Source organism: Elgaria multicarinata, chromosome 16 (genome assembly GCF_023053635.1).
Source record: "Elgaria multicarinata webbii isolate HBS135686 ecotype San Diego chromosome 16, rElgMul1.1.pri, whole genome shotgun sequence".
Taxonomy (NCBI): Eukaryota; Metazoa; Chordata; class Lepidosauria; order Squamata; family Anguidae; genus Elgaria; species Elgaria multicarinata.
The window spans coordinates 1509963-1534507 of NC_086186.1; the positions used below are offsets into that span (position 1 = coordinate 1509963).

The 24545-nt window shown below is 50.1% G+C and overlaps 1 protein-coding gene across 2 annotated transcripts; it reads right to left on the minus strand.

Annotated features, from left to right (window-relative positions):
- Nucleotides 1–12675: 12675 nt before the first annotated feature.
- Nucleotides 12676–22681, minus strand: PML (PML nuclear body scaffold). 2 transcript variants are annotated; one of them, XM_063142302.1, is made up of 8 exons: nt 22556–22681; nt 20146–20618; nt 19393–19979; nt 18444–18493; nt 16356–16454; nt 15024–15276; nt 14024–14079; nt 12676–13190 (listed from the first exon to the last, which is right to left on the minus strand). In XM_063142302.1, the coding sequence occupies exons 2-8, from the start codon at nt 20613–20615 to the stop codon at nt 13188–13190; spliced, it is 1518 nt and encodes a 505-aa protein (XP_062998372.1). In that variant the 5' UTR covers nt 20616–20618; nt 22556–22681; the 3' UTR covers nt 12676–13187. The 2 variants fall into 2 exon arrangements, with proteins under 2 accessions (XP_062998372.1, XP_062998373.1); XM_063142303.1 differs by having other exon boundaries at nt 20146–20673; nt 22556–22677.
- Nucleotides 22682–24545: the final 1864 nt, after the last annotated feature.

The following is a 24545-nucleotide window of genomic DNA, read 5'->3' on the forward strand; positions in this document are numbered from 1 at the left end:
TTTCTTCCTCTCTCAAAATACTAGAACCCAACGGGGTCATCCCATGAAGCTGATTCTTGGGAGTTCAGGGCAGGTAAAAGGAAGGACTCCTTCACACAGTGCATATTTAAACTCTGGAACTCACTAACACAAGATGTAGTCATGGCCACCCATTTAGATGGCTTTAAAAGGGGGGTGGATAAATTCCTGGAAGCGAAGGCTTTCAATGGCTACTAGCCCTGATGGTTGTGTGCTATCTCCAGGATTCGAGGAAGTGAGCCTGTGTGCACCAGTTGCTGTGGAACATGGGTGGGAGGGTGCTGTTGCACCATGTCCTGCCACTGTGTGAACGGAGTGCTGGACTAGATGGACCCTTGGTCTCATCCAGCATGGCGCTGTTCTTATGAAGCAGATTCCAACCCCAGAGGGAGTTGGGGGTGGGGGGAGCGAGGGCAGTAACCAGCACCATCCATCTGCCAAACTCTGCCGCCGCCCCACATGGATTCTTGCCCCCTCTCTTCAGCCCCCCTCCTCTGTGCCCGTCCTTCTTCCTGTACTACCATATTTCTTCGATTGTAAGACACCATCGATTGTAAGATGCACACTAATTTCAATACCACCAACAGAAAAAAAAACACATAGTAAAACACACACGCGATTCTAAGATGCACCCTGTTTTTAGAGATGTTTATATGGGAAAAAAGAGTGTGTCTTAGAATCGAAGAAATACAGTATTTTCCCCTCAACTCAACATAGCAAAACAAATCAATTATTGTATTCCCAGAATTGGAAGTTGTGTGTCCGTTTTCTCCCCACTCCAGATGTGGGGGGCGGGCAGGGGAGCCCAATCTCTCTTTCCAATTAAATGCTGCAACCATTTTCAGCATCTACAACCAGGGCAGATCCAAAAAATAAAATAAATCCATGCTGGTCCGTGAGAAGAAGTTAAAAGATCCACAGGCTGATAAATGCTTTGTTGAGACTGATCAAAATGCCGCAGAAATGCACAAGGTTTCTAATTCTCCAGAACTCTTCATCAGGCTAGGTGGTACAAAAAGCAGTGTGGGTGTGGGTGTGTGTAGGGAACAGGGCAGAGGCTTCTCCCCCCCCCCCAGTTTCTGAACTATTAGAGGTAACTGCTAGGCTGGTTGCTAATTAAATGAGGGGGAAGCGTTGTTAGGTTTTTTTTAATCGTTGGAAGTGTGGGGTGGGCTTTCTCAATCCCAGATACTTATACTCGGTGCAAGGTGATACTTATCTTTCCCCCTACTCACTATCTAGGGAACCCTGGAGTGCTGGATTGGGACCCGAGGCAGGCTGGATTTAGCCTGCAGTCCTGAGAGTCAACGCAGCCCTGCTTCACAGAAGGGGCAGGCTGTCTGGCCCCATCCAGATGTTTTGGACTTCAACTCCAATAATCCTTGACAATTACCCATGCAGTCTGGTGATGATGGGCATTGTAGTCCAAAATACCTGGAGGGCATCAGCTGTGGACAAAGCCAAAGTCAAAACTGGGTGGAGTCACCCCTTGTCTCTCCTCCTGCCCACCCCCTCTCATTGACATTCTCTTCTTTCGTTCTCACCCCCCCTCCTTCCTCCCCCTTCAGTGGGCTGCAGAGGGAAAGATGGGTCCTTGCTAGAGATCTGAAATGATTGCTCACAGAGGGCTTTTGGAATTACGCGGAGGGCTACAGGCTGCCTGCCTTTGCTTTCAAGTCATGGGCTGCAATTGCAAACCCACTTACTTGGGAGCAAGGCCCACTGAACTCAGTACGCCAGGCTGGGCTGTTACAAGATAGGAAGGCACGGCCATCTCAAGCAGAGAGTCTTAGGGCACATGTGGATTTTTAAAGGGGGGGCTGTGTGCTTCAGCCACGGGGCCAGAGTCCCCTAGCGAGCACATGGCTTTGAAGTCCATTCAGTGTTACACTTCCCTGGGGGGTGGGGGCGCTGGAGTGGGCAGACGCCTCCCTCAAGGAGCTGTAGGGATGCACCATGGCTGGGACTGTGCCCAGGGGTGCCAGTGGGCATGTTTTCACTTAGATGGGGCGGTCACAATGTGTCCAGCTCTGCCAGCTGTGTATGCTTGATTAAAGGCTTTGATGGATCAAACAGAAAAACATTTCCAGCCTGTGTGCAGCTGGGTCCATTCACTAGCAAGGAATGAAGAGTCAGTCAGAACCACAGGGCAAGTTGGGAGGCAGAGTCAAGGAGCCCACCAGGACTAAGGAGAGAACCAGGAGGCAGGAGGAATAACCAGGAATGCAGAGACAACCCATCCACCCACCCGCCCCGGTCTTGCTGCTCAAGCAAGGCTCCAGGGGAGCAAGCAGCCCTCTTACACTCCTCCCTGTCCAGAAGGATCCGATAGCCTGCCTTACGGAGAAGCTGGCATGAGCAACTCAAAGGCTCAGCATTTGAGAACTACAAGTTCAACTGCAGCTTTTAAAGCTCAGCTAAAAACTTTTCTTTTTCCTAAAGCTTTTAAAACTTGATTTTGCTCTGACTTTATACTGTTAGTTTTACCCTGCCCTGTGCCTGTTTGGTGCATTCTCTTCCCCTCCTTATTGTTTTATTATGATTTTATTAGAATGTAAGCCTATGCGGCAGAGTCTTGCTGTTTACTGTTTTACTCTGTACAGCACCATGTACATTGATGGTGCTATATAAATAAATAAATAAATAAATAAATAATGGGGAGGAGACCAATATGCGCGCAGACCCAGCAGCTCCTGACCCAGAGGGGGCTCTGTTCATGGCTGGGGCTTGCAGCTTGCCAGACCAGCCAGCCATCTTCGTTGGCCTGACCGGCACACGAGTCCAACATCCTCATGCTTCTCCTGAGTTTATACAGTCTGCATGCGCAGATGTCCAACGGCCATGGAGGGTGTCAGGGAAGCTGAGCACAACTGTCTAGTACCACCAAGGGAAGCCAAAAACGCATGTTGCAGTCAGAAAGCAGCAGATGTCTCCTGCCTGGAACAGCAGCCAAGCTGCGCTCACCTTGTTTCGGAGAGCCTTGCTTCTTTGATTCCTTGCGACATCCCTAAACCACAGTAATTGCAGAATCCCAGCTGTTTGGGACTAAAGCCCAGCTATGGAAGCAGGAGCTAGCTAAAACAAAAAAACCCACATCTCCATCTAATGGAAGAAGACAATAAGGTGAAGAACTCAAGTGGAAGATTTGGAAATGGATTCAATTAATATTTTATAGGTTCTAGGCCATAAGAACATAAGAAGAGCCCTGATGGTGCATCAGACCAAAAGCCCAGCTAGGCCTGCCTTCTGCCAACCAGGTGTCAGTGGGACACCCACAAGCAGGGTGTGCGCACAAGAGCACCTCCTCCTGCTCATATATGGCCAAAGCACATTCCTGAGGTCAATGTTATAACAAAGAGGACCCTCAATCAGGAATCAACAGCTCAAAGAGTGATCTGGCATCAACCATTCATGAGGGACAGGAGACAAATGCTGCCAAAAGCAGCCCTTCCAAGAAATTCCTGACATGTGTGGGTGATAACTTTCTCCTACAGAAAGTGGAGGAAGGAACTAGAGGATCGGCAATCCTTGACTTGATATTGACCAATAGGGACGACTTAGTGGATAAAGTGGCAGTTACGGGAACTCTGGGGGAAAGTGACCACGTCATGCTTGAATTCTTGATTATAAAGGAGGCAAAAGCTGAGTGTAGCCATACACGTACTCTGGATTTTAGGAAAGCTGATTTTAATAAACTCAGAACAATGAGAAAAGGAGTGCAGGATGGGTGGGAGTACTTAAAAAAGGAAATTTTAATGGCACAGTTACAAACAATTCCAACAAGGAGAAAAGATAGAAGACAACAGAGGAAACCAATGTAGCTCCACAAAAAGCTTAGAGATGACCTGAAAACAAAAAAAGGATACATACAGGAAGTGGAAGGAAGGCCAGGCTACAAAAAAAGAGTGCAGACAAGTAGCACAGAAGTGCTGAAATGGCATCAGGAAGGTTAAAGCTGAGAATGAGCTGAGATTAGTGAGGGATGATAAAAGTAATAAAAAGGCTTTCTTCAGATACGTGAGTAGTAAAAGACAGAGGAAAGAAATGGTGGTTCGACTGATTAATGAGGATGGCAAATTTATTTATTTTACTATTGTTAAATTGATATCAGCTGACAAAGAATAGGCTGAAGTACTCAATTCCTACTTTGGCTCAGTCTTCTCCCAAAAGCGGGTCTATGACCCCCCCCCCCTGGAAAAAGTGAAGCACAAGCTGAGGGGGCAGGATTGCAGTTTGAGACTGATAAACAAATGGTCAAGGAACACCTACTTTCTTTGAATGTGTTCAAATCTCCAGGGCCCGATGAACTGCATCCTAGAGTAATAAAGGAGCTAGCGGAAGAACTCCCAGAACTGCTGTCTATTATCTTTGCAAAACTATGGAAGACGGGTGAGGTGCCGGACGACTAGAGGAGGGCTAACGTTGTCCCTATCTTCAAAAAGGGCAAAAAGGAGGAACCTGGGAACTACAGACCAGTCAGTCTGACATCCATCCCTGGGAAAATTCTGGAGCAGATTATAAAGAAGTCAATCTGTAAACACCTTGAAATCAATGCAGTGATTACTAGAAGCCAACATGGATTTGTCAGGAACAAATCCTGTCAGACTAATTTGATCTCATTTTTTGATCAGGTAACCTCCCTTGTGGAATGCTGTGGATGTCATATATCTAGACTTCAGCAAAGCTTTTGACAAAGTGCCCCATGATATTCTGATTAACAAACTAGCTAAAAGTGGGCTAGATGGAACAACTGTTAGGTGGATTCACAGTTGGCTACAGAATCGGACTCAAAGAGTACTTATCAATGGAACCTTCTCAAACTGGGGAGAGGCAACGAGTGGGGTACCGCAAGGCTCAGTCCTGGGCCGAGTGCTCTTCAACATTTTTATTAATGATTTGGATGAGGAGGTGCAGGGAACGCTTATCAAATTTGCAGATGACACAAAATTGGGTGGGATAGCTAATACCCTGGAAGACAGAAACAAACTTCAAAGTAATTTTGATAGGCTGGAGTGCTGGGCTGAAAACAACAGAATGAAATTTAATAGGGGAAAATGCCAAGTTCTACATTTAGGAAATAGAAACCAAATGCACAATTACAAGGTGGGGAATACTTGGCTCAGCAATACTACAAATGAGAAGGATCTTGGAATTGTTGTAGATCACAAGCTGGATATGAGCCAACAGTGTGATATGGCTGCAAGAAAGGCAAATGCTATTTGGGGCTGCATTAATAGAAGTACAGCTTCCAAATTGCGTGAGATACTGGTTCCTTTCTATTTGGCCCTGGTTAGGCCTCATCTAGAGTATTGCGTCCAGTTCTGGGCTCCACAATTCAAGAAGGACGCAGACAAGCTGGAGCGTGTTCAGAGGAGGGCAACCAGGATGATCAGGGGTCTGGAAACAAAGCCCTATGAAGAGAGACTGAAACAACTGGGCATGTTTCGCCTGGAGAAGAGAAGATGGAGGGGAGACATGATAGCACTCTTCAAATACTTGAAAGGTTGTCACACAGAGGAGGGCCAGGATCTCTTCTCGATCCTCCCAGAGTGTAGGACACGGAAAAATGGGATTAAGTTACAGGAAGCCAGATTCTGGCTGGACATCAGGAAAAACTCCCTGACTGTTACAGCAGTACAGCAATGGAACCAGTTACCTAGGGAGGTTGTGGGTTCTCCCATGCTAGGGGCATTCAAGAGGCAGCTGGACAACCCTCTGTCAGATATGCATTAGGGTAGATTCCTGCATTGAGCAGGGGGTTGGACTTGGTGGCCTTGTAGGCCCCTTCCAACTCTACTATTCTATGATTCTATGATCTGCATCACTTGTTACACAGACCAGGTGAGGGTGGGAGCAGATGAAAGAGAAGACCACCCCAGCCAAGAGAAGGCTCCATTTCCTTAACTATTCGAACCTTCAGAGCCAACCTGCACAAGTTGTTATTAGATGACTTAAGCCAAAATCTAGGCCCAGGGAAGCGAGTCGTCACTGCTGTTGAACTGGATCATCCATAACAGGGATCTTCACAGTAAATGCAGGAATGGTCGTGCACTCTTAAGGTGAGAAGTGCCTGATGAGGGGGATAGCTGCGGGGAGGAAACAGAGGACAGGAGGTCCCGCTAACTTCCCTGGCACAATGTTCTGGACTGCTCAGGGGTGCAGCAGGGAAGGGGCCCCGCCAGGGGAGGACCACCAGCTGATTTCTGGTGGGTCATCTAGCACCAGGTGGCTACTGGGCTGGTTTTGGGGGAAGGAATGCTGGACCCCCTGACCTCATCCAGCAAGTTATGCAATCTGATCCAGCACGTCATATTCAGGTTCTCTTTCAGCCCAAGGGCCAAATTCAATTTTGGGGAAGCTATTGGGGGCTGCGTTCCACTTATGGGTGGGGCCAAAGAAAAAAGGGGGCAGGGCTAGAGGGGAAAGAGGGTGGGACCAAGAGCCAATAATACCCCCTGTGTGTTTTAACTTTAAGCTCTTTCTGACTGTAACAAGGACTTAGAGGAGGTATTTTGAACTTTCTGAATGGGGAAAATGATACAAAAGCCAGACACCACCAAACTGCCAGTGGTTGTGGAAAGGGGGGGGCACAAGAATAAGGAAACTCCAGAGAGCCAGATTGGGGGGCCAAATCGGCCAGATTTCACCCCTGGGCCTGGCGTTCTGCACCCCTGATCTAATCCAATATTTTCTACTCTGGCAGCAATGAGGGGGAAATACAGAAAAGGGGAGAAGGAAAATGGAACGGAGCACCTTAGCAGTGAGTATCGCTGGCTGGCTGGCTGGCTGGCTGGCTAAAATCACAAGCAGAAGTACTCTACAGGGCAACATTTTGTTGCAGTCCCACTCTGTATTTTTGTTTTAATCTCTCTTCTACATGCTGGATTTGAACATATTGTCCTGAGATTTAATTTTAAAGACTGCCCCTCCCACCACCAATTTGGGACAGCCGTATCTGCAAACCTCCAGCTTCCTCTGCAGTTGTCCCCAATGTAACCAAAATGCATTGGATTATACAGGGGAAAGAACTCCAGGAGGGCATTAGCAGAAGGGTTTTGAGCAGGAAATATAATCCAGTTAAGCACTTTATTGGCCTCCCTGAGCTGACTTCGTAGACAATCCCCATCCATGCATCCAGCCCCACTGAAATTGAGTGGCATAAATTAGTGCAAAACTCTCCCCTTTGGCTTTAATTATTTTTGGGGTGGGGAATAGAAATCGATTTTCATAAATGCACTGGATTTGTGCTCTCTGAACAAAACTCTGCCACAGGCTCTTAGAGAGAGTTTTTTTTTTTTATGAATGGTTTAAATTAAGCAATACATTATTAATAACACCGGCTCAGGCACGGTGCTTATTATGTGCCATTTCAAGAGATTAATTCAAAGCGGCAAAACTATTTAATGCTTCTCCAATGAAGTAACTGTTATTTCACAGGCAATTAAAAATGCTATGCCCATTTCTCACTGAGATCAACGGGACCAAAAAAGTAACAAACAACGAAGACAAAACAAACCTTTATGTGGCCACAGCGCTCTCCAGATGCCTTTAACGGTGTCAATTGTGGATGCAGTCTCAATGACATCTCCGGTCATTGCAGGCAAGGCTAGATATTGGGCTAGATTTTGGAACCAAGAAGCAGGACTTTGAGCTTCACAGTGGGACTTTCCTCGGAGTAACACAGACACCAGACTAGGAACAATCCCACAATCTCTTTCCTGGCTTTCGTCTTTGACCTTGCAAGGATGAAAATAAGACAGAGGGGATTGTTCCTGTTGGAGCAGGATGGAATGGAGTCCGTTTTAATTCTGTCTTGGAAATCACAGCCCTGGATTAAGAGGCTCTCTCAGGAGGAAGATCCCTCTCATCAAGGCACTCTTATCATCCATGGCAGCCATCTACACTGGAGCAGCTAATTGTTTCATGAAAGGTTGCCGTTCCAGATTAGTGCTTCCTTGCAAACAAGCACCCTTCACTTCTCCTCCTCAGGGTGGTGGTGGTGGTGGTGGTTATTAGAAACACAGGGCACTATGTGCTTCTCGACCTAGTGTCCTCCAGATGTGTGGGGCTACAACTCCCACCATCCCAACTGGCTGGGGTTGATAGGAGTTGTAGTTCAATCCATTCAGAGTGCACACGGATTGGGGAAGGCAGCATCAGAGGCAGTATGCGCGTATACACCAGTTGCTGGGGAACATGGGTGGGAGGGTGCTGTTGCACCATGTCCTGCTTGGCCATTGTGAACAGAGTGCTGGACTAGATGGATCCTTGGTCTAATCCAGCAGGGCTCCAGCAGGGTAATGGACTGGATGAGGGCTAACAAACTGAGACACAATCCAGACAAGACGGAGGTACTGTTAGCGGGTGGTTCATCTGTCCGGCGAGGTGATGTTTGCCCTGTCCTGGACGGGGTTGCACTCTCCCTAAAGGATCGGGTCCATAGTTTGGGGGTGCTCTTCGATCCAGAACTGTCACTTGAGGCACAGGTGAACTCAGTGGCAAAGAGCACCTTTTATCAGCTTAGGCTGACATACCAACTATGCCCTTATCTGGACAGAGATAGCCTAGCTACAGTTATCCATGCTCTGATAACCTCTCATTTGGATTACTCCAGTGCGTTATACATGGGGCTGCCTTTGAAAACAGTCTGGAAACTTCAGCTGGTACAAAACAGGGCATTTTGTACCCCCCCCCCTTTATTAACAGGGACTGGCCGGCGAGATCACATTACACCAGTCCTTTTACAACTTCATTGGCTGCCAGTCCAGGTCCAGGCCCAATTCAAAGTGCTGGTATTGACATTCAAAGCCCTAAACGGTTTGGGGCCAGGTTATTTGAAGGAACGCCTCCTCCCATATTTACCTGCCCGGACCTTAAGATCATCCTCAGGGGCCCTTCTCCATGAGCCCCTGCCGAAGGAAGGGAGGCAGGTGGCTACTAGGAGGAGGGCTTTCTCCACTGTGGCACCCCGGCTGTGGAATGAGCTCCCCAGAGAGGTCCGCCTAGTGCCTACACTGTACTCTTTTCATCGCCAGCTGAAGACCTTTTTATTCTCTCAGTATTTTAACACTTAATTTTAACTTAAATTTAAATTTTACTGTTCTAACTCTGTATTTTAATCTTATATCAATTTTGCGGTGTGGTTTTATCCTGGTTGTGCTATTGCCCCGCTCGTGCTCTTCGCTCCTCTGATGCCATGTTTCTCACCTGCCCAAGGGTCTCTACTTCCCTTGCTCGGCTTCGTCCATTTTCTTCCGCTGCCCCTTACGCCTGGAACGCTCTTCCAGAACATTTGAGAACTACAAGTTCAATCACAGCTTTTAAAGCTCAGCTAAAAACCTTTCTTTTTCCTAAAGCTTTTAAAACTTGATTTTGCTCTGACTTTATACAGTTAGTTTTACCCTACCCTGTGCCTGTTTGGTGCATTCTCTTCCCCTCCTTATTGTTTTATTATGATTTTATTAGAATGTAAGCCTATGCGGCAGGGTCTTGCTATTTACTGTTTTACTCTGTACAGCACCATGTACATTGATGGTGCTATATAAATAAATAAATTAATAATAATAATAATAATAATAATAATAATAATAATAATACTGTATTTTGTATTTGTGTTTTTAGACTGTTGGTTGTTTTATTATGGTTTTAATTTTTGTGAACTGCCCAGAGAACTTCGGCTATTGGGCGGTATAAAAATAAATAAATAAATGTTCTTGTGTCCTTATTCAATCTGTCTTTGTGGAACTGATGGGCCAGAAATTGCTTATTTCCCTCCCACCAAAGTACCTGCTCAGACCTACGTTGATTTGGTTTATTCCCCCCTCCCCCCGCACACGCACAGACTTCCATCAGCCCAGTCAAGACTGAGCTGCTGCCTTTTGGTAATTGATCTTAGGCTCTTTAAGACATCCTAAAGAAATGCATTAGCCCTAACAGACAGACACCACCCCTGCCTCTACCTGGAGAACCAAGCCGGTACCAACAAGCTTAGCGCCCCCTTGTGGCTTCTGCAGAGCAATAACGTCACATCACCCAAGCATCTCTCCAAGCAGATGTTATTGCAGCTGGATAGTCCACAGAAACCACAGCAGTGGCTCATCGCAGCAGTGTAGCATCAGAGGGCTGGATCCATGCAAGAGTGCAGCTCCTGTTCTACGTAGGGGTGGGGGAGAAGTCCATCCGCTTCCCTGGCTGAGAAGCTGTGGCCTCTCTTACTCCTATGTGTAGCCGGGCACATGGAAGACTATGGCCAGTGGCTTAGAGGGACGTCAAAGCCGGAAGCTGCGAAATTCACGTTCATCAACCAGTTCAATTCAATGGCTGGGAGCTTTAATTGGAATGATGTATTATCACACTATACATATATTATATTATATTATATTATATTATATTATATTACATATTATATATATTATATATATTATATAATATATTATATATTATATAATATATATAATATATTATATATTATATATTATATATTAGTTTTACCCTACCCTGTGCCTGCTTACCCTACCCTGTACCTGTTTGCATTCTCTTCCCCTCCTTATTGTTTTACTATGATTTTATTAGATTGTAAGCCTATGCGGCAGGGTCTTGCTGTTTACTGTTTTACTCTGTACAGCACCATGTACATTGATGGTGCTATATAAATAAATAAATAAATAAATAAATAAATAATAATAATAATAATATCACACTGCATGTGATATTTGGTTCCGCTGCTGCCTGGGAGTTTGTTATCAGCAACAGCTGCACTGAAAATGACCACAGTTCATAATGTGATTGTCACCATCAGCACTTTCTGCAATGAATTTCCTTCTGACCACATTGTTTACAGTTCTGCCCATCACCAACACCGCCACATGCACTGAATGAAAAGGGAAAAGGACAAGGAAAACCCTGAAATGCACCATAACACCCCGTGCACTTGATGAAGTGGACTGTACTCCACGAAAGATTGTGCCAAAATAAATTTGTTAAGACTTTAAAATGCCAGAAGACTTTGTGGGTCTTTGCTGCGAGAGACTAAATCACGGCCACCCTCTGGAGATCCTTGTACAAGAGCGACACCTACCGCCTGACGCCCAGAGACACCCTTTAAGGAGGAATCGGCCACTGGCAATGGCTTCCTGCAGCACAAAGAGGTGCCGAAAAAGAAGTAACTCCTCACTTTCAACCAGGGCTTTGGGGGAAACCAAGGCTGGGCAACCAACCCCCCTCCACCTAATCCCAAAAGCCAGCCCTGCAAGAGATCAGTCCAGCACTGATTGGCAGAAAGATGCATGGAGCAGGGGGTGGGGTGAGAACAGAGGGCTAAACATAGCGACCCAGAAGTAACTCATTGCCTCCCACTGCAATTTTGCCAAGTACAGGAGTGGGGAGGGGAGCCAGCCCTGCTAATCTGAAACTGCGCTGTTGAGAATGTGGGCTCAATCGCTGCCTTCCTTCCTTCCTTCCTTCCTTCCTCCCTTCCTCCGGGCGCACCGCTTCGCCCTCGGAGGGCAGGGGAGCAGCGCGCGTGGCTCTGCCCGGGGCCCGCAGCTGATGCCAGCCCTGGCCTGGCCCACGCCCCCTCCAGCCGGCCCATCTTTGCGCTCCCCCCCCCCCAGCCCCAGCCCCAGCCCCCTTTTGAAAACCATGTAAGCATTTGGGGCCCATTTACTTTGCTCTGTTGTACCCAGGCTGCCTGGCTTTCTCCTGGATCCCTGCCCTGCTTCTCTGTTGTTTCTCTCTTGACAGAATAGTCCTTATATACAATAGGAAACTTTCTCCAGCCTTTAACATCAAGGTTGGCATGGGAAACGCTGTTAGTATATCAATCGCAATTGGAAATGAGTCTTGGATGGCAAAGAAACGGGGACGTTTTGAGGGCAGGGCTGTGATTTTTTAGGAAGGCCGGGAGATTTGGGGCCCACTGAGAGGGAAGACAACACAAGAGTTCAATGGCCAAAGTACATTCCTGAGGTTTCGCAACTGGGAGAAGCCTTCCGTCTGTGCTATTGCAACGAGGATGCCCAGTTGGGAATCAACAACTCAAAAAGCCACCTGGCATCAGGGTCTGGAGATCTGCCTTACTTGTTGCACAGAACAAAGAGACAAGGAAAGGCTACCCCAGAATCAGGAAGATCAAAAAGCCGCCCCAGGCCGGAGTCGGCTCCATTTCCCCAACTCCTTGAACCCTTGTCACAGCTGCCTTCAGAGCCAATCTGCACAGGTGAACTGCACCAAGATCGTGGCCCCGGGAAGAGAGTCGTCGTCACTGCCATTGAACTGGATCATCCATAACAGGGATCTCACAGTAAATGCAGGAATGGCCGTGCACTCCTAAGGTGAGAAGTGCCTGTTCATGTGGGGAATAGCTGGGAGGGGGGGACAGAGGACAGGGGGTCCCGCTAACTTCCCTGGCATCATGTTCCGGATGGCTCAGGGGTGCAGTCAGTGGGTTATTTGGGGATCAAACCTCTTTCAGCCTGAGGACTGGTTTCCATTTCAGAGCTCTGGGGGCTACTTCTGGTGGTGGGTGGGCCAAAGGCCCAAGGGGAGCAGGGACATGGCACCAGCGTACGGCTACCTCAGAGCTCCAGTAACGGAGTCCTGGGAGAGGTGTTCCAGCCCTTTAGAAACGGAAAACTGCACAAAAGCCAGTAAAATAGATCCAGTCATTTCATTTATTTATTTGCTGTACTTCTCTAGGCACTGGATATTTAAAAACATGAAATGCAAATGTTAAAACAAGGACTAAAAATGAGCGCAGCATAAAAGTAAGAGGGGGAAAAGCAACAAAGAGTAAAACGATTCCATCACAGAGAACTACATTAAAACCAGGAGCAGTATAAAAGTACTGGAAAAAACCAAAACGAGCACAACGCAGGTGCCAGGGGAGCGCCTGACCCACGTGGTGCCTCCGCCTTATCCAGGGCTCTTTGGCTTGACCTCCACATGCAGCAACCAGAGACTGGGGACTGGGGGGGAGAGACCAGAGCCCTACGATGGGGGAGGGGGCTCCACGTCGTGTGTGTGATGGTGCAAGCCACCTCCACAAGCGAACGGCCATGATCAGGAAAGGCGTTTCATGAAAGCACTTGGACCAGGACTTTGGAAAAGGCAACACCGCTGTTCTCACGTGCAGCCTCCTGGGGCACCTTCCAGTAGGAAGAGGTGAACGGTCACTGAAAAAGAAGACACAGGCCAGTGAGCATTCTCACCCAACAAGCCTCCCGGGTGCAGGTGAAACCAGAAGGTCCACGATGGGGGAGGTCAAAGGTCCATCCCATCTGGCCTCCAGATTCCCCTCAGTGGCTGACCGAACACCTCTGGGGAGGCCCCCCCTGCAGCCCCCTGGCACGCTTTGTCCCTGGCCTCTGAGAGCGGGACTTATGCTGCCCCTGAACGTAGAGGCTCCACCTCATCTCTTCTGCCCAACTGCTATGAAGACTCATCTAGGAAGACAAGAGCCGCCCCCAGGGCAGGGCTGCGCTTGGTCCCCTGGTCCCCCAACCCCAAATCAATTTTCTGTGGCCCCCAGACCGACGGCCCCCTAGGACCAAGCAGCCATTGGTGCCAGCTTTTTCTCTCTGCTGAACTTTCATGCACAGGGACAATTTTCAAGGAAGGGGGTTACCTGCCTTTCCACATGCTGCAGTACCCACCCCATCCCCACCCATATATAGCATTTAAGTTTAGGGGGGAAATCTTTCCATGGGTGCCAATAGGACCACCTAGACCCTGTGGCCCGATTGGAGTTGACCCTGACAGTGGCTCAGTGGTGTCCTCCAAATGGGTTGGACTACAAGGCCCATCAGCCCCAGCCAGCACAAACATGGAGTCCAACCTATCTGGAGTGCGCTGGATTGGAGAAGCCTGACCCAGTCCCATGTTCTGCCTGTGCAGGGAGTGATCCTGGCTAAACGGCTGTTCGTCTCCTGCAAGGCACCTCCTTCTCAAGGCCATCCTCATCGCTCACGCCAAGGCCCCCCCCCGGGCCCCCGCCCTCCCCACTCACCGCCAGGTCCTCCTCCGTGTCCTCAGAGCTGCTGATCACAATGCTGCTGGCGACCTCTGAAAGCAGACAGATGCACACACCTAAGAGTCTGCTTTATCAGGGGACGTTTTATTGGCTGGTGTTGCTTTAGTCCCCTGTCTCAGAGTGTGTTAAACTACACCTGCCATGAGGAGCCCTGCTTTCTGGGGCTGATGGGAGTTGGACTCCAACATTCCACCAGCCCTACAGAAAGACCATTTCATTGTTTTTCCTCTTCCCTCCCCATCCCGTTTTCCTGTTGTTTTTAGATTACAGGGCGGAAGGCCGGGACCGGCTTGTTCTCCTGATTGTTAGTAAGCCGAGGAGCAGAATAAAAATACCTTACACAAGTAATAACAGAAAACAAACACGTGGAGTTCCAGGCTGGGGGGAAATGTTTCCAAACCGGGGGAGGGGGAGCAAGGCAGCCTGCATCAGCTGTGCACCCTGCTAGGGTGCGCGGGGGGGGGGGAGGTTAGCCACTGCCCGTGCATGCTGGAGGGCAATGCCGGTCCAGAGGGCAGTGCTGGAGCAGAGGGCAGCAGGGCTCATCCCTGCGCTTGCACTGAGCTCCAAGCGCTCCCTGACATCATAGGGGAGGCACTGCCTCTCCTCCCTGGGGGAGTAGAGCAGAGGGCAAGATCCCGCTGTGACAAGCAGATGTTTTGGTGGCTACCACGGGTGACCAAGATTGGCAGACTCTGAGTTGTATCACATCTTAGTTTTCCCTAAGAGTAGGTCCACTGAATGGGATTTAAGTCATGACTCCCTTAAATCCCATTCATTTCAATGGGTCTACTCTAAGTAGGACTAACATGGGCCAGAACCCTCTGTCTCGGCTCTACCAGTAAAATCCAGAGTGTCGGAGGTTTAAGAGTTCCCGTTGGGTGAGGCCCGAATCTGGCAGAGTCCCTGCCATAGCCCCCCGGGGGGGGACAGGACCCCCCAGTGGCTTCTTTGAGCTGCACTTCTTCTCTCCTACCTGATCCCTGGGCCTCGGGGGGAGAATTCACCACCACCTCGTCCACATTGACAGCACATCTCGACTCTCGCTCGGGAGTCGATTCATGAGCAGAACGGAGCCTGGAGTCCGTCGTGACCTTCTGGCTGTGCCTGCTGGACGTTTCCCCGGCCTCACAGTCACAGCCTTCAAGCTTCATCACCTTAGGGGAGGCCTGGATGCACTTCTCCGTTTGGCTGCTTGGCCGCTTCACCGGGGAGGTCATTGACGTGACCTGAAAAGCAAGCGCAAACGTCGATGTGGAGATTGCGCTGGAAAGGCCCTTCGCCAGGTGCCCCTGTCAAAGGAAGTGAAGTGGGTGGCCGGGGCAGAATCCGGGGAGGGGAAGGCAGAATCCCTGGTGGCCTGGGGTTATTTTAATTGAATTTTTCAAAGTAGCAAGGAACAGCAGCAAATCCAAATATACACATTTGAGTCAATTTTTTACAGTCTTTCTGATCACTTAGGATCTCTATTTGGTACAAGGAAGTTTATCTGATAAAGTTGTCACTGAACTTCCTAAAAGAGCTTCACCACGGAGTTCCAAAGGTCTTAGGAGGCTGTTATGTATTTTTCTCAATACTAGTGAATTCAGTCAATGGAGACCATATTCTACTTGGTCTCTTCATACCTGAAGATGTTTAGTTGGTTTCTCCATTAGTGCAAAGGTCCCAAATTTTTCTGTTTCCATAGGATAAGAGAAAGTTCATTGGCTGATTTCCAGCTAGTAGCTATGATCAACCTGGCTGCTGTCCAGAAAAAAGTCAGGGGCTCTTTATGTCTCGTTTGTGCATTAGAGTCCATGTAAAGAGAGATTAGTCCCAGTTTTGCAGGAAGTGTTATATCTCGATGTGTGACCTCACTGGTAAAGGCAAAGACCTGGACCCCAAACCTTTGCACCACTGGGCAATCCCACCACATATGCAGGTAAGTGCCTCCAGTGGCTGCACCCCACCTGCCCCCTGTGACAGTGAGGGTTCACATTACAATTGAAATGCCTCTGCTTCACCTGTGCCTCATCTTCAATGCATCTTTCTCTCACTCTGTAGGACAGAGACCTCATGGGGGCCTTAGAACATTGTGTGGCGTATTTTAAAAAGTAGGTCCAGCCTTACAGAATAAAAACCAGGAACCCGCTTTCACCCCCAAGGCCTGCTTGAAGAAAAAGGCCCTGCCTCCTGGCAGGAGGACAACGGAAAAGTTTCTCTTCCCACAAAAGAGCGGCACGCGTGGAGGAAGCCAGAGGGGCTGGCTGGAGGACACAAGACCAAAGGAGGGAAGAACCGACGCCCGTAGCGCTAGCAGAGGACTTACAAAGCCACGGGGTGTCTGTGCCAGGCTTAGAGTGTAGGTCGGCGTGAGCACGAGCGTCTTCTGCAGCCTCGACTGGCTTAGCTCATCCTGCGGAACGTCCTGCATGCAAAAGCAACAAGAGCAGAAATCCAGACGTGCGAAACGCCAAGCGAGATGGACAAGTAGCTGAACTGGGCTCCCTTGACAGCCGCACAAGACCGAGAAAACAAATGTTGATCCAGGCTAAACGGCTGGGAAATGTCATAAACACAGATCACACATACTGTAACAAGAAGCCAGGAATCCTGGCTTATTAAACCAGAATGTGAATGAACTGAAGGCGGCGGTCCTCGGCCCCTTCACCCTTCCTTTGCATGACTGGATAAACAATGGAGTCAATAGAGGCTTTCCCCCTTTTTCTGAACCCCCCCCCCTTGCCTCAGGGGAGTAGAATTTGGGAGGGAGAGTTAAACCCACCCATCCTCCTGGAGTGCCAGAGTCCCAGTCCAAATTGTGGCCACGCACATGTGCAGGAGCGTAAGAAAGTGGTGTCTAGACCTGATCACAGTATTTGAGTACAGAGTAGAAAGGAACTATTACTTCCCATGATTTTGAAACTGTTGATGCAACCTAAAATTGCATGTGCCCTTTTTGCAGCCCCATCCCGTGGCTGACTTATAGAATCAAAGAATCATAAAATAGCAGAGTTGGAAGGGGCCTACAAGCCCATCGAGTCCAACCCCCTGCTCAATGCAGGAATCCACCCTAAAGCATCCCTGACAGATGGCTGTCCAGCTGCCTCTTGAAGGCCTCTAGTGTGGGAGAGCCCACAACCTCACCAGGCAACTGATTCCATTGTCGTACTGCTCTAACAGTCAGGAAGTTTATCCTGATGTCCAGCTGGAATCTGGCTTCCTTTAACTTGAGCCCGTTATTCCATGTCCTGCACTCTGGGAGGATCGAGAAGAGATCCTGGCCCTCTCCTCTGTGTGACAACCTTTGAAGTGTTTGAAGACTGCTATCATGTTTCCCCTCAATCTTCTCTTCTCCAGGCTAAACATGCCAAGTTTTTTCAGTCTATCTTCATAGGGCTTTGTTTCCAGATCCCTGTTCATCCTGGTTGCCCTCCTCTGAACACGCTCCAGCTTGTCTGCATATTTCTTGAATTGTGGAGCCCAGAACTGGACGCAATACTCTAGATGAGGCCTAACCAGGGCCGAATAGAGAGGAACCAGTACTTCATGTGATTTGGAAGCTATACTTCTATTAATGCAGCCCAAAATAGCATTTGCCTTTCTTATTTATTTATTTATTTATTTATTTATTACATTTTTATACCGCCCAATAGCCGAAGCTCTCTGGGCGGTTCACAAAAATTAAAACCACAGTAAAATGGTTTCTTGCAGCCATATCGCACTGTTGGCTCATATTCAGCTTGTGAATATGAGCCAACAATTCCAAAAACCTTCTCGTTTGTAGTATTGCTGAGCCAAGTATCCCCCATCTTGAAACTCTGCATTTGGTTTCTATTTCTTAATTGTAGAACTTGGCATTTATCCCTATTAAATTTCATTCTGTTGTTTTCAGCCCAGCACTCCAGCCTATCAAGATCACTTTGAAGTTTGTATATTTTATATTCCGTGTGTGGTCAGTTACAATTCCAAGATCCTTTTCACACATACCATTGCCAAGCCAGGCAACCCCCATTTTATACATGTGCTTTTGATTTCTTTTTCCTAAATGAAGAATTTTGTACTTGTCTCTGTTAAATTCCATTCTATTCTTTTCCGCCCAGTTTTCTAACCCCTCGAGATGGTTTTGAACTTTGTTTCTTTCTCCCAAGCTATTAGCTGTACCACCCAATTTTGTGCCCCCTGCAAATGGGCTGAGCTCTCCCCCGGCCTCTTCCTCCCAGTCGTTAGTGCCAATACGGAAGAGGGCAGGGCCCGGGACCAAGCCCTGCGGCACCCCGCTCAATGGCCCCTCGGCTGACGTGCGCTCTGAGAATGCTTCTCCAGACGGCTGGGGATCCACCTAGTCGTAGGGCCACCCAACCATCTTTGACTAGGGGAAAGACTTGCACACTACACACACACACACACAGCTCACCGAGTTGAGCCCCGGAGCAGCAGCCTGGGCCACAGAACCTGTGCAGGCATCTGCAAGGAGGGAAGAGGAGGAAAGGTTACATTTGTCTCAATGGAGCCAAGAGGTTTTGGCCTCCAGTTCTTTAGCTGAACCAGATGCCAGTTACTCAACAGCAAAGGATCCACAGAGCTTCTAGTGCAGCACTGGAGGACTACGGATGAATCCAGTGACCCGGTTGGCACTTCACCCCAATTCGTGAGCTATTCAGCCCATGAAAGGGGGGGAGCGATCAAGCCAGCGAGCTGCTTCCAGTGCGCTCCTCACTTCATCGTCGGTAATCAACCTACAATCACCGTGTTCATAGGTTACGAGCGTGACCGCCAAACCAGGACACTCTGGGTTGGCCAGGGGTTAAACAATGGACAGCGGACTCAACAACAAATCATAGGCTACTAAAAATAGTCACAGTGGGGGATAATTGTGGCATATAAATGTTAAAAATTAATTACGCTGTATACCTAAGCCAGAGGTAGGGAACCACAGGGCCAGGCACCGAATCTGGCCCTGTGGGGTCCCCAGGCGGCCGTGTCCCCTTCCCTTGGCCCCACACCCACAGATCGTTTCATGGGTTCCCAGTTCTGTGCAGTTCCCCACCCCCGCCACCCTCGAAAGACCGTCGAAAGACCCCGCCTCGGGGGGGCGGGCTTTGTTAACGGCAGCAAGAGCTTTCGGCCATGAGTGGCTTGTATTTTTGGCCCCGCCCCTTTTGCCTTCAGCCCCGCCCACCTCTGGAGTGTGGCCCCCACAGCTTTTCCAAAATGGAAGCCTGGCCCTCAGGCAAACCATCTCCTCACTCCCACTCACCCTGAGAGCACTGAGCTACGGGGCAACCAATCAATCTTCAGAGAACGAATCGAGCAGCGACGTCTTGCCGCCACCCGCTGCGGGATCTGCGAAAGCGCCTGCTCACCTCTCTTGCCTGTCAGTCTCTCCCAGAGGGCCTGGAGCTCCCCTTTGATCTCGGCAAAGTTCTCCGCCTGGACCCGAATGCCCGTCGCGGGCAGCTTCTCCTTCCGGAGCTCATCCAGAGCCTTCTGAATGAAGGGCTGCATGTCCATCACCTCCTGGTCTGAAGCGAAGAGGGCCACCTTCTCGACCAGCTGCTCGCCGGACGCCGTCCTCTGGACGAGGCGCTCCATGTGCTTCAGTGCCTCCTGGACGCCCTCCCGCTCCTGGCGGAGCTGCCGGTCCACTTTCCCCAGCAGCTGCTCGCCCTTCCGCCGCACCCACTGCAGCATCTCCTCCACTTTCTCCTGGATCAGCTCTTGGGTCTCGCCGCACACCTTCTCCAGCCGCTGCAGCCGCCCGCGGACGCTGCCGTAGGTCTGCTCGTAGGCGCGCTTCTTCTCCGCCAACTCTGCCTGGATCTTGCTCAGCTCCTCCTTGCGCCTCTCGGTTTCCTCCCGGATGCCGCAGTAGAGCTTGGCGTTGTAGTGCTCCCCGTCCAGCAGGGCGCAGCTGCAACACAGCGGCTTGCAGCACCCGCGGCAGTAGATGCTGCCAACAGACAAGCGCAGCGTTTCAAGACAAAAAGGCAATTCCTGCACTTAACATTGCGTCGAAGCTTCCTTTCGAGGCAAGACCCGCCCCCCGCCCCTGGGATGGTCTCCAGGGTTCTCTTCGAAAAGACACCCAACAACACAGAGGCCGCGAACGGCATTACCTGACGACCTGATTGCTGTGGCTGGGCTCTGAGCAGAAGAGGTCGCTGGACTTCCTCACGCCCTTCAGGAAGTTCTGGGCCGTGTCGTTCTTCAGGTCCACCAGCCGCTGGGACTCGTGGCTCTTCTGCTTCAGGTACCACTTGTGGGCGTCGTGACAGTTCGAGCACAGGAACTCTTCGCACTCAGAGCACCAAAACTCTGCCCCGCCTTTGCAGCGGTGGCACACCAGGTCTCTCTCGCCGGCAATCTTCTGGAAGGTGTTCAGCTTCGCCTGCAGGTTGGCAAAAAACAGGTTGTCCTGGAAGGGAACCTCATCCTGGAAGGAAAACTGGCAGACGGGGCACTGGCTGATGGGCTTGCTCTCCTGGAGGCACTCCATGCAGAGGGTGTGAAGGCAGGCCAGCAGTTTGGGGCTCTGGGCCTCCTTCCCGCATCTCTTGCACAATAAGAACTGGAAGTCTTCCTCCATCGCCTGGGGAAGGAGCAGGAGAAACTGGTTAGAGATGAGAGTCCTGGCCAGCTTCTTCCTGTGGGTCAGAGGGCTTCACCCGAGGAATCTGGCTGCAGAGGCGAAGCACTCCCTGCCTGCAAGACTTTGGATTACATTGGTTCAGACATAACACAAGCCGCTTCCGTTTTCTAGAAACATCAATTTATGAATCCCACATTCATAGTTGTTACCATGACATCCAAACCCAGGCAGTTGGGGTTGTTCATGGCTTAAACAACCCCAAGTTAACCCATGGTTAATTTTTTTAGTTAACTTGGGGTTCTTCAACCCACATGCAACACAGTAGTTTTTTGTTGCTGGAAACCAGAAGCAGAATTTGCAAGGATGGTATAGAAATGTCATAAAGGAAAAGTAAATGGCAAAATCAGGCCACTCTCTACACGGGGCATTCAAAACCCTTCTCTCCCCACAAACAGCCTGGACCAGACTGGCCCAACCTTTTACCACATTCGCTGACTGCTTCATTCTTTGTAAAATGTTTATAGCAGCCCCCACAAACCTGGCACCCACCAGATGTCTTTGACTACAAAGTCAATCATCCTCAGCATTCTTGGCTGGAGATGATGACACTTGTAGTCCTACAGCGCTGGAAAGTGTCAGTTGAGGAATCCTGTTTTCTTTAGTGCAGTGACATGTTCTGAATGGTGTATCACTGCCTCTGGTTTGACTCACTCAAAAATGTACGTTGCCATTCTGCCGGGGGGGGGGGGGGTGGTGGTGGCAGGGGTGGGGGGAGAGGTGGATTTCAGATTTTTTAATATTTTGTCTCAAGAAGTTTCTCTCTGGCTCTTAGCAGCTGGTGGCCAAGTCTGTCTGCTACACAGCTGTGCGAATGACAACATCTGGAGTGCTCAAAACATGCAAAAAATTGGCCTTTTCCACCCTTAGCTTTACCCAGGGAAACGATTTGAGGAGTGGGCGAAAGGGGCTGCAAGATGAAATTAGGGGGCAAATGAAAAAGGGATCCCCCACCTGTACTGGAAAGACAACGTCCATGAGTATTATAGAACATTTAAGGCGAATTTAATATGCATGTTTCAACAGAAAAAAATGTCCTCCCATTCCCAGCCCTTCACCACAGAAATTCTGGAGTTGCAGGACTTTTCCCCCCTGCTGTAACATGGATGGAATTGCGTTCTTAGCAGTGTTAGCACTGCTTTTAACCTATGAACACACACACACACACGTTAGCCTTCTCCAACCTGGTGTCCTCCAGGTGTGTGGACTACATCCCCTATCATTCACAGCCAGGGGAGGCTGGATTAACTGAATCTAAGGGAACAGGGCCTTCAAGGTCAAAGGTCCTGGTCCAATGTCCTATGTCTAGTGGGGGGGGGGGAGCCTCTTCCGGGCAGCCGGGCAAGATAAAGCAGCCATTCTCGCCACACACGTGTTCCCTCCCGCTCTGGAGTTATGTGGTCATGTGGATAGGGCCTCCGTCACCATTGCAAATACGACTTTAATTTTGAGGACCAGAGGAGAATCAATCTTGAACCGGGGTGGGAGAGGAGCGAAGGGTGGCGTGGGCGTGTTTGTGAATACACGTGTCTCGACACAGCTATGCATTGCGGCAGGCTTCCTCGCTCGTGCGAACGGCGCCTCCACGTACTCACACCGTGGATCCCCGCGCCCGAGCTGAGGGCGGCCGAAGCAGCGGACATGGGCACGATCCCGCGCTCTCCGCACCCCGATCCCCGTTTAGAACGTCTGAATGGCGGCGGCGGCGCCTCCTCGCCAGTCACACGAGGCGCGCGCTCTGCGGGGAAACGGAGCCTCCGCGGCGAGTTCTGATGACCCCCACCCCACCCCGCAACGTCAGGACGAGCCCCTCGCTCTTTTGAGGGTGGGGAGGCGGGGGAGAAACGCGTCAAGATGAAACGCATACTCCAGGGTCAGACCTGTTCCGACGGGCCGGTCTTGCGGCGGCTGCTGCTGCTTCAAGCCAGGAACCGGTTCTGGTTCGGATCCGGAGAGGGGGCGGGCGAGAGGGCTGCGCGCTCGCGGGCCGCCAAGTTAAGTTTCATTTCCTCGCGATGACGACGACCGGGGGGGGGGAGGAGGAGGAGGAGGAGGGGGAAGGGCGTCGGGAAAGTGTTGGGAGGGGAGGGGAGGGGAGGGGAGGGGGCTGCCGCTGCCGCCAGGCTGGGGCAGGGGCTCCTGCCGGGTGCCCAGACGCGTGTTCACTCCGAGATCAAAGCCGCCGCGCGGTGTGCCAGAGGTTGGACCCTGGGGCCGAAGCGCAGGGCCCCAACGCCAGGGGGGTTACATAAGCCCCCCGAAAGCAGCAGCGGCTTTGTACCCCAGTAGCCTAAGAACATCAGAAGAGCCCTGAGGCTGGAGGCCGTCGCTTCGGGTGGTCATCCTGGAGCTAGGAGTGAAGTGAGCTGAAAATGCAAAACTGCACATGCTCAGAGTTTGATTTGGGGGAACAGTTTCCTTGTTCTGATGTATCGGGAATGTAGAATGTGCAGTTGTAAAGGATGGAGCGGGGCTGGGCAGGCGAGGAGAAACGCAAGCGGCGGAGTGTTTCGCAAGGGGAAGCCGGGCAGGCGGCTCTGTCACACCCCCACCCCCTCCAAGGCCTTTCAGTAGTCGCACCACTGCGTAGACCCATACGTCTACGCTGGAATTAAATGGTGTGAAGCACAGGGGGGCGGGGGTGTATTTCTGAGTAAACAACATGCATAGGATTGGGTTCTAAGCGCCTAGGATTGCAGCCTTCGGCCATGATCCTGTGCGTGTGTTTCAAAGGGCTCCAGGCAACAACCTTTCATCAGCTTGGCATTGTGCTCAGACTTACTTCTGAGTAAAGGTGGACACTGGATCAGGCTGCGTAAAGCAGGTACAAGTTATACCTGACCTTTGGACTCAGTGGACACAACATTTTACATGGCCACGCGCCCAGCCTCGGCCTCTTCCTGTATGAGTGGTCACAGACCTGCTTCCGCAAGAAGAGCCGTAGCGCAGTAGACCTTACAGAGCAAGGGGGGCCTTTGCAGTGTTTGGGCTCCGTAGGCAGGACGCTGCTTCAGCTGGCTGTTAAAAGGAGGAGGAGGAGGAGGAGGAAAGAGCCAGGGGAGAAGGGGAAAAGACACGCCCGTCCGTGGCTCAACCCACACTGGGGAGTTGCTGCGTTAGTCAGTTGCTACGAAACCAAAGAGTCACACCTTAAAGACCAACAAACTTACTGTGGCGTAAACTTTTGTGGGCTAGAATCTGCTTCATCCCTCGCGTGAAATGATGTCCTAAGGTATATGTATGTATGTATGTATGTGTGTTATATATATATATGGAGCGAGGGTTGTAAGCAGTGAGATCAGAGGGAAAGGAAATACAAGAAGTACAAATGGCTACAATGTTATTAACGGTGGATGTTGACAAAACAGTTGTCGCTGAGATCACAAACTCCTGGCTTTGGGTAAGCTGATTAACACTTGTTTATTAACAATTCAAGCCTCAGGGGCTAGAATTGAACCTCTTGACAAATTGTATCTCAGCAGATTCTCATTCTTGTCCCACTTCAAGATTCCTTTGTTCAAGACGGATGATTTTAAGACCAGTGACAGTGGCCTTGAGCCCACCATCGTGGGAGGGGCAGCGGTTTGCATAGGGCGAATATGCCGCGGGGAAGGGCAAGAAAACAATGGAGGAGAAGGCTACCGATGGCTACTAGCCCTCATAGCTATGTGCTGCCTCCAGTATCAGAGGCAGCAAGCCTAAATGCGCCAGTTGCTGGGGAACATGGGCGGGAGGGTGCCGTTGCACTCATGCCCTGCTTGTGGGTTCCCTGAGCTAGATGCATTAGAAGATGGACCTTTGGTCTGATCCAGCATCAGGGCTCTTCTTATGTTGTTAATTCCAAGGCTGGTTGGGAATGATTGGAGTTTG

Bases quoted from the DNA above. Each gene is read 5' to 3' on its own strand.
- PML (XM_063142302.1), bottom strand. From the start codon at position 20,615: ATGGAGGAAGACTTCCAGTTCTTATTGTGCAAGAGATGCGGGAAGGAG. The intron at 18,494-19,392 runs GTGAGCAGGCGC...CCCTCCTTGCAG, and splicing joins GAGACTGACAGGCAAGAGAG to ATGCCTGCACAGGTTCTGTG. The intron at 16,455-18,443 runs GTGAGCTGTGTG...TTTTGCATGCAG, and splicing joins CTGCTCCGGGGCTCAACTCG to GACGTTCCGCAGGATGAGCT.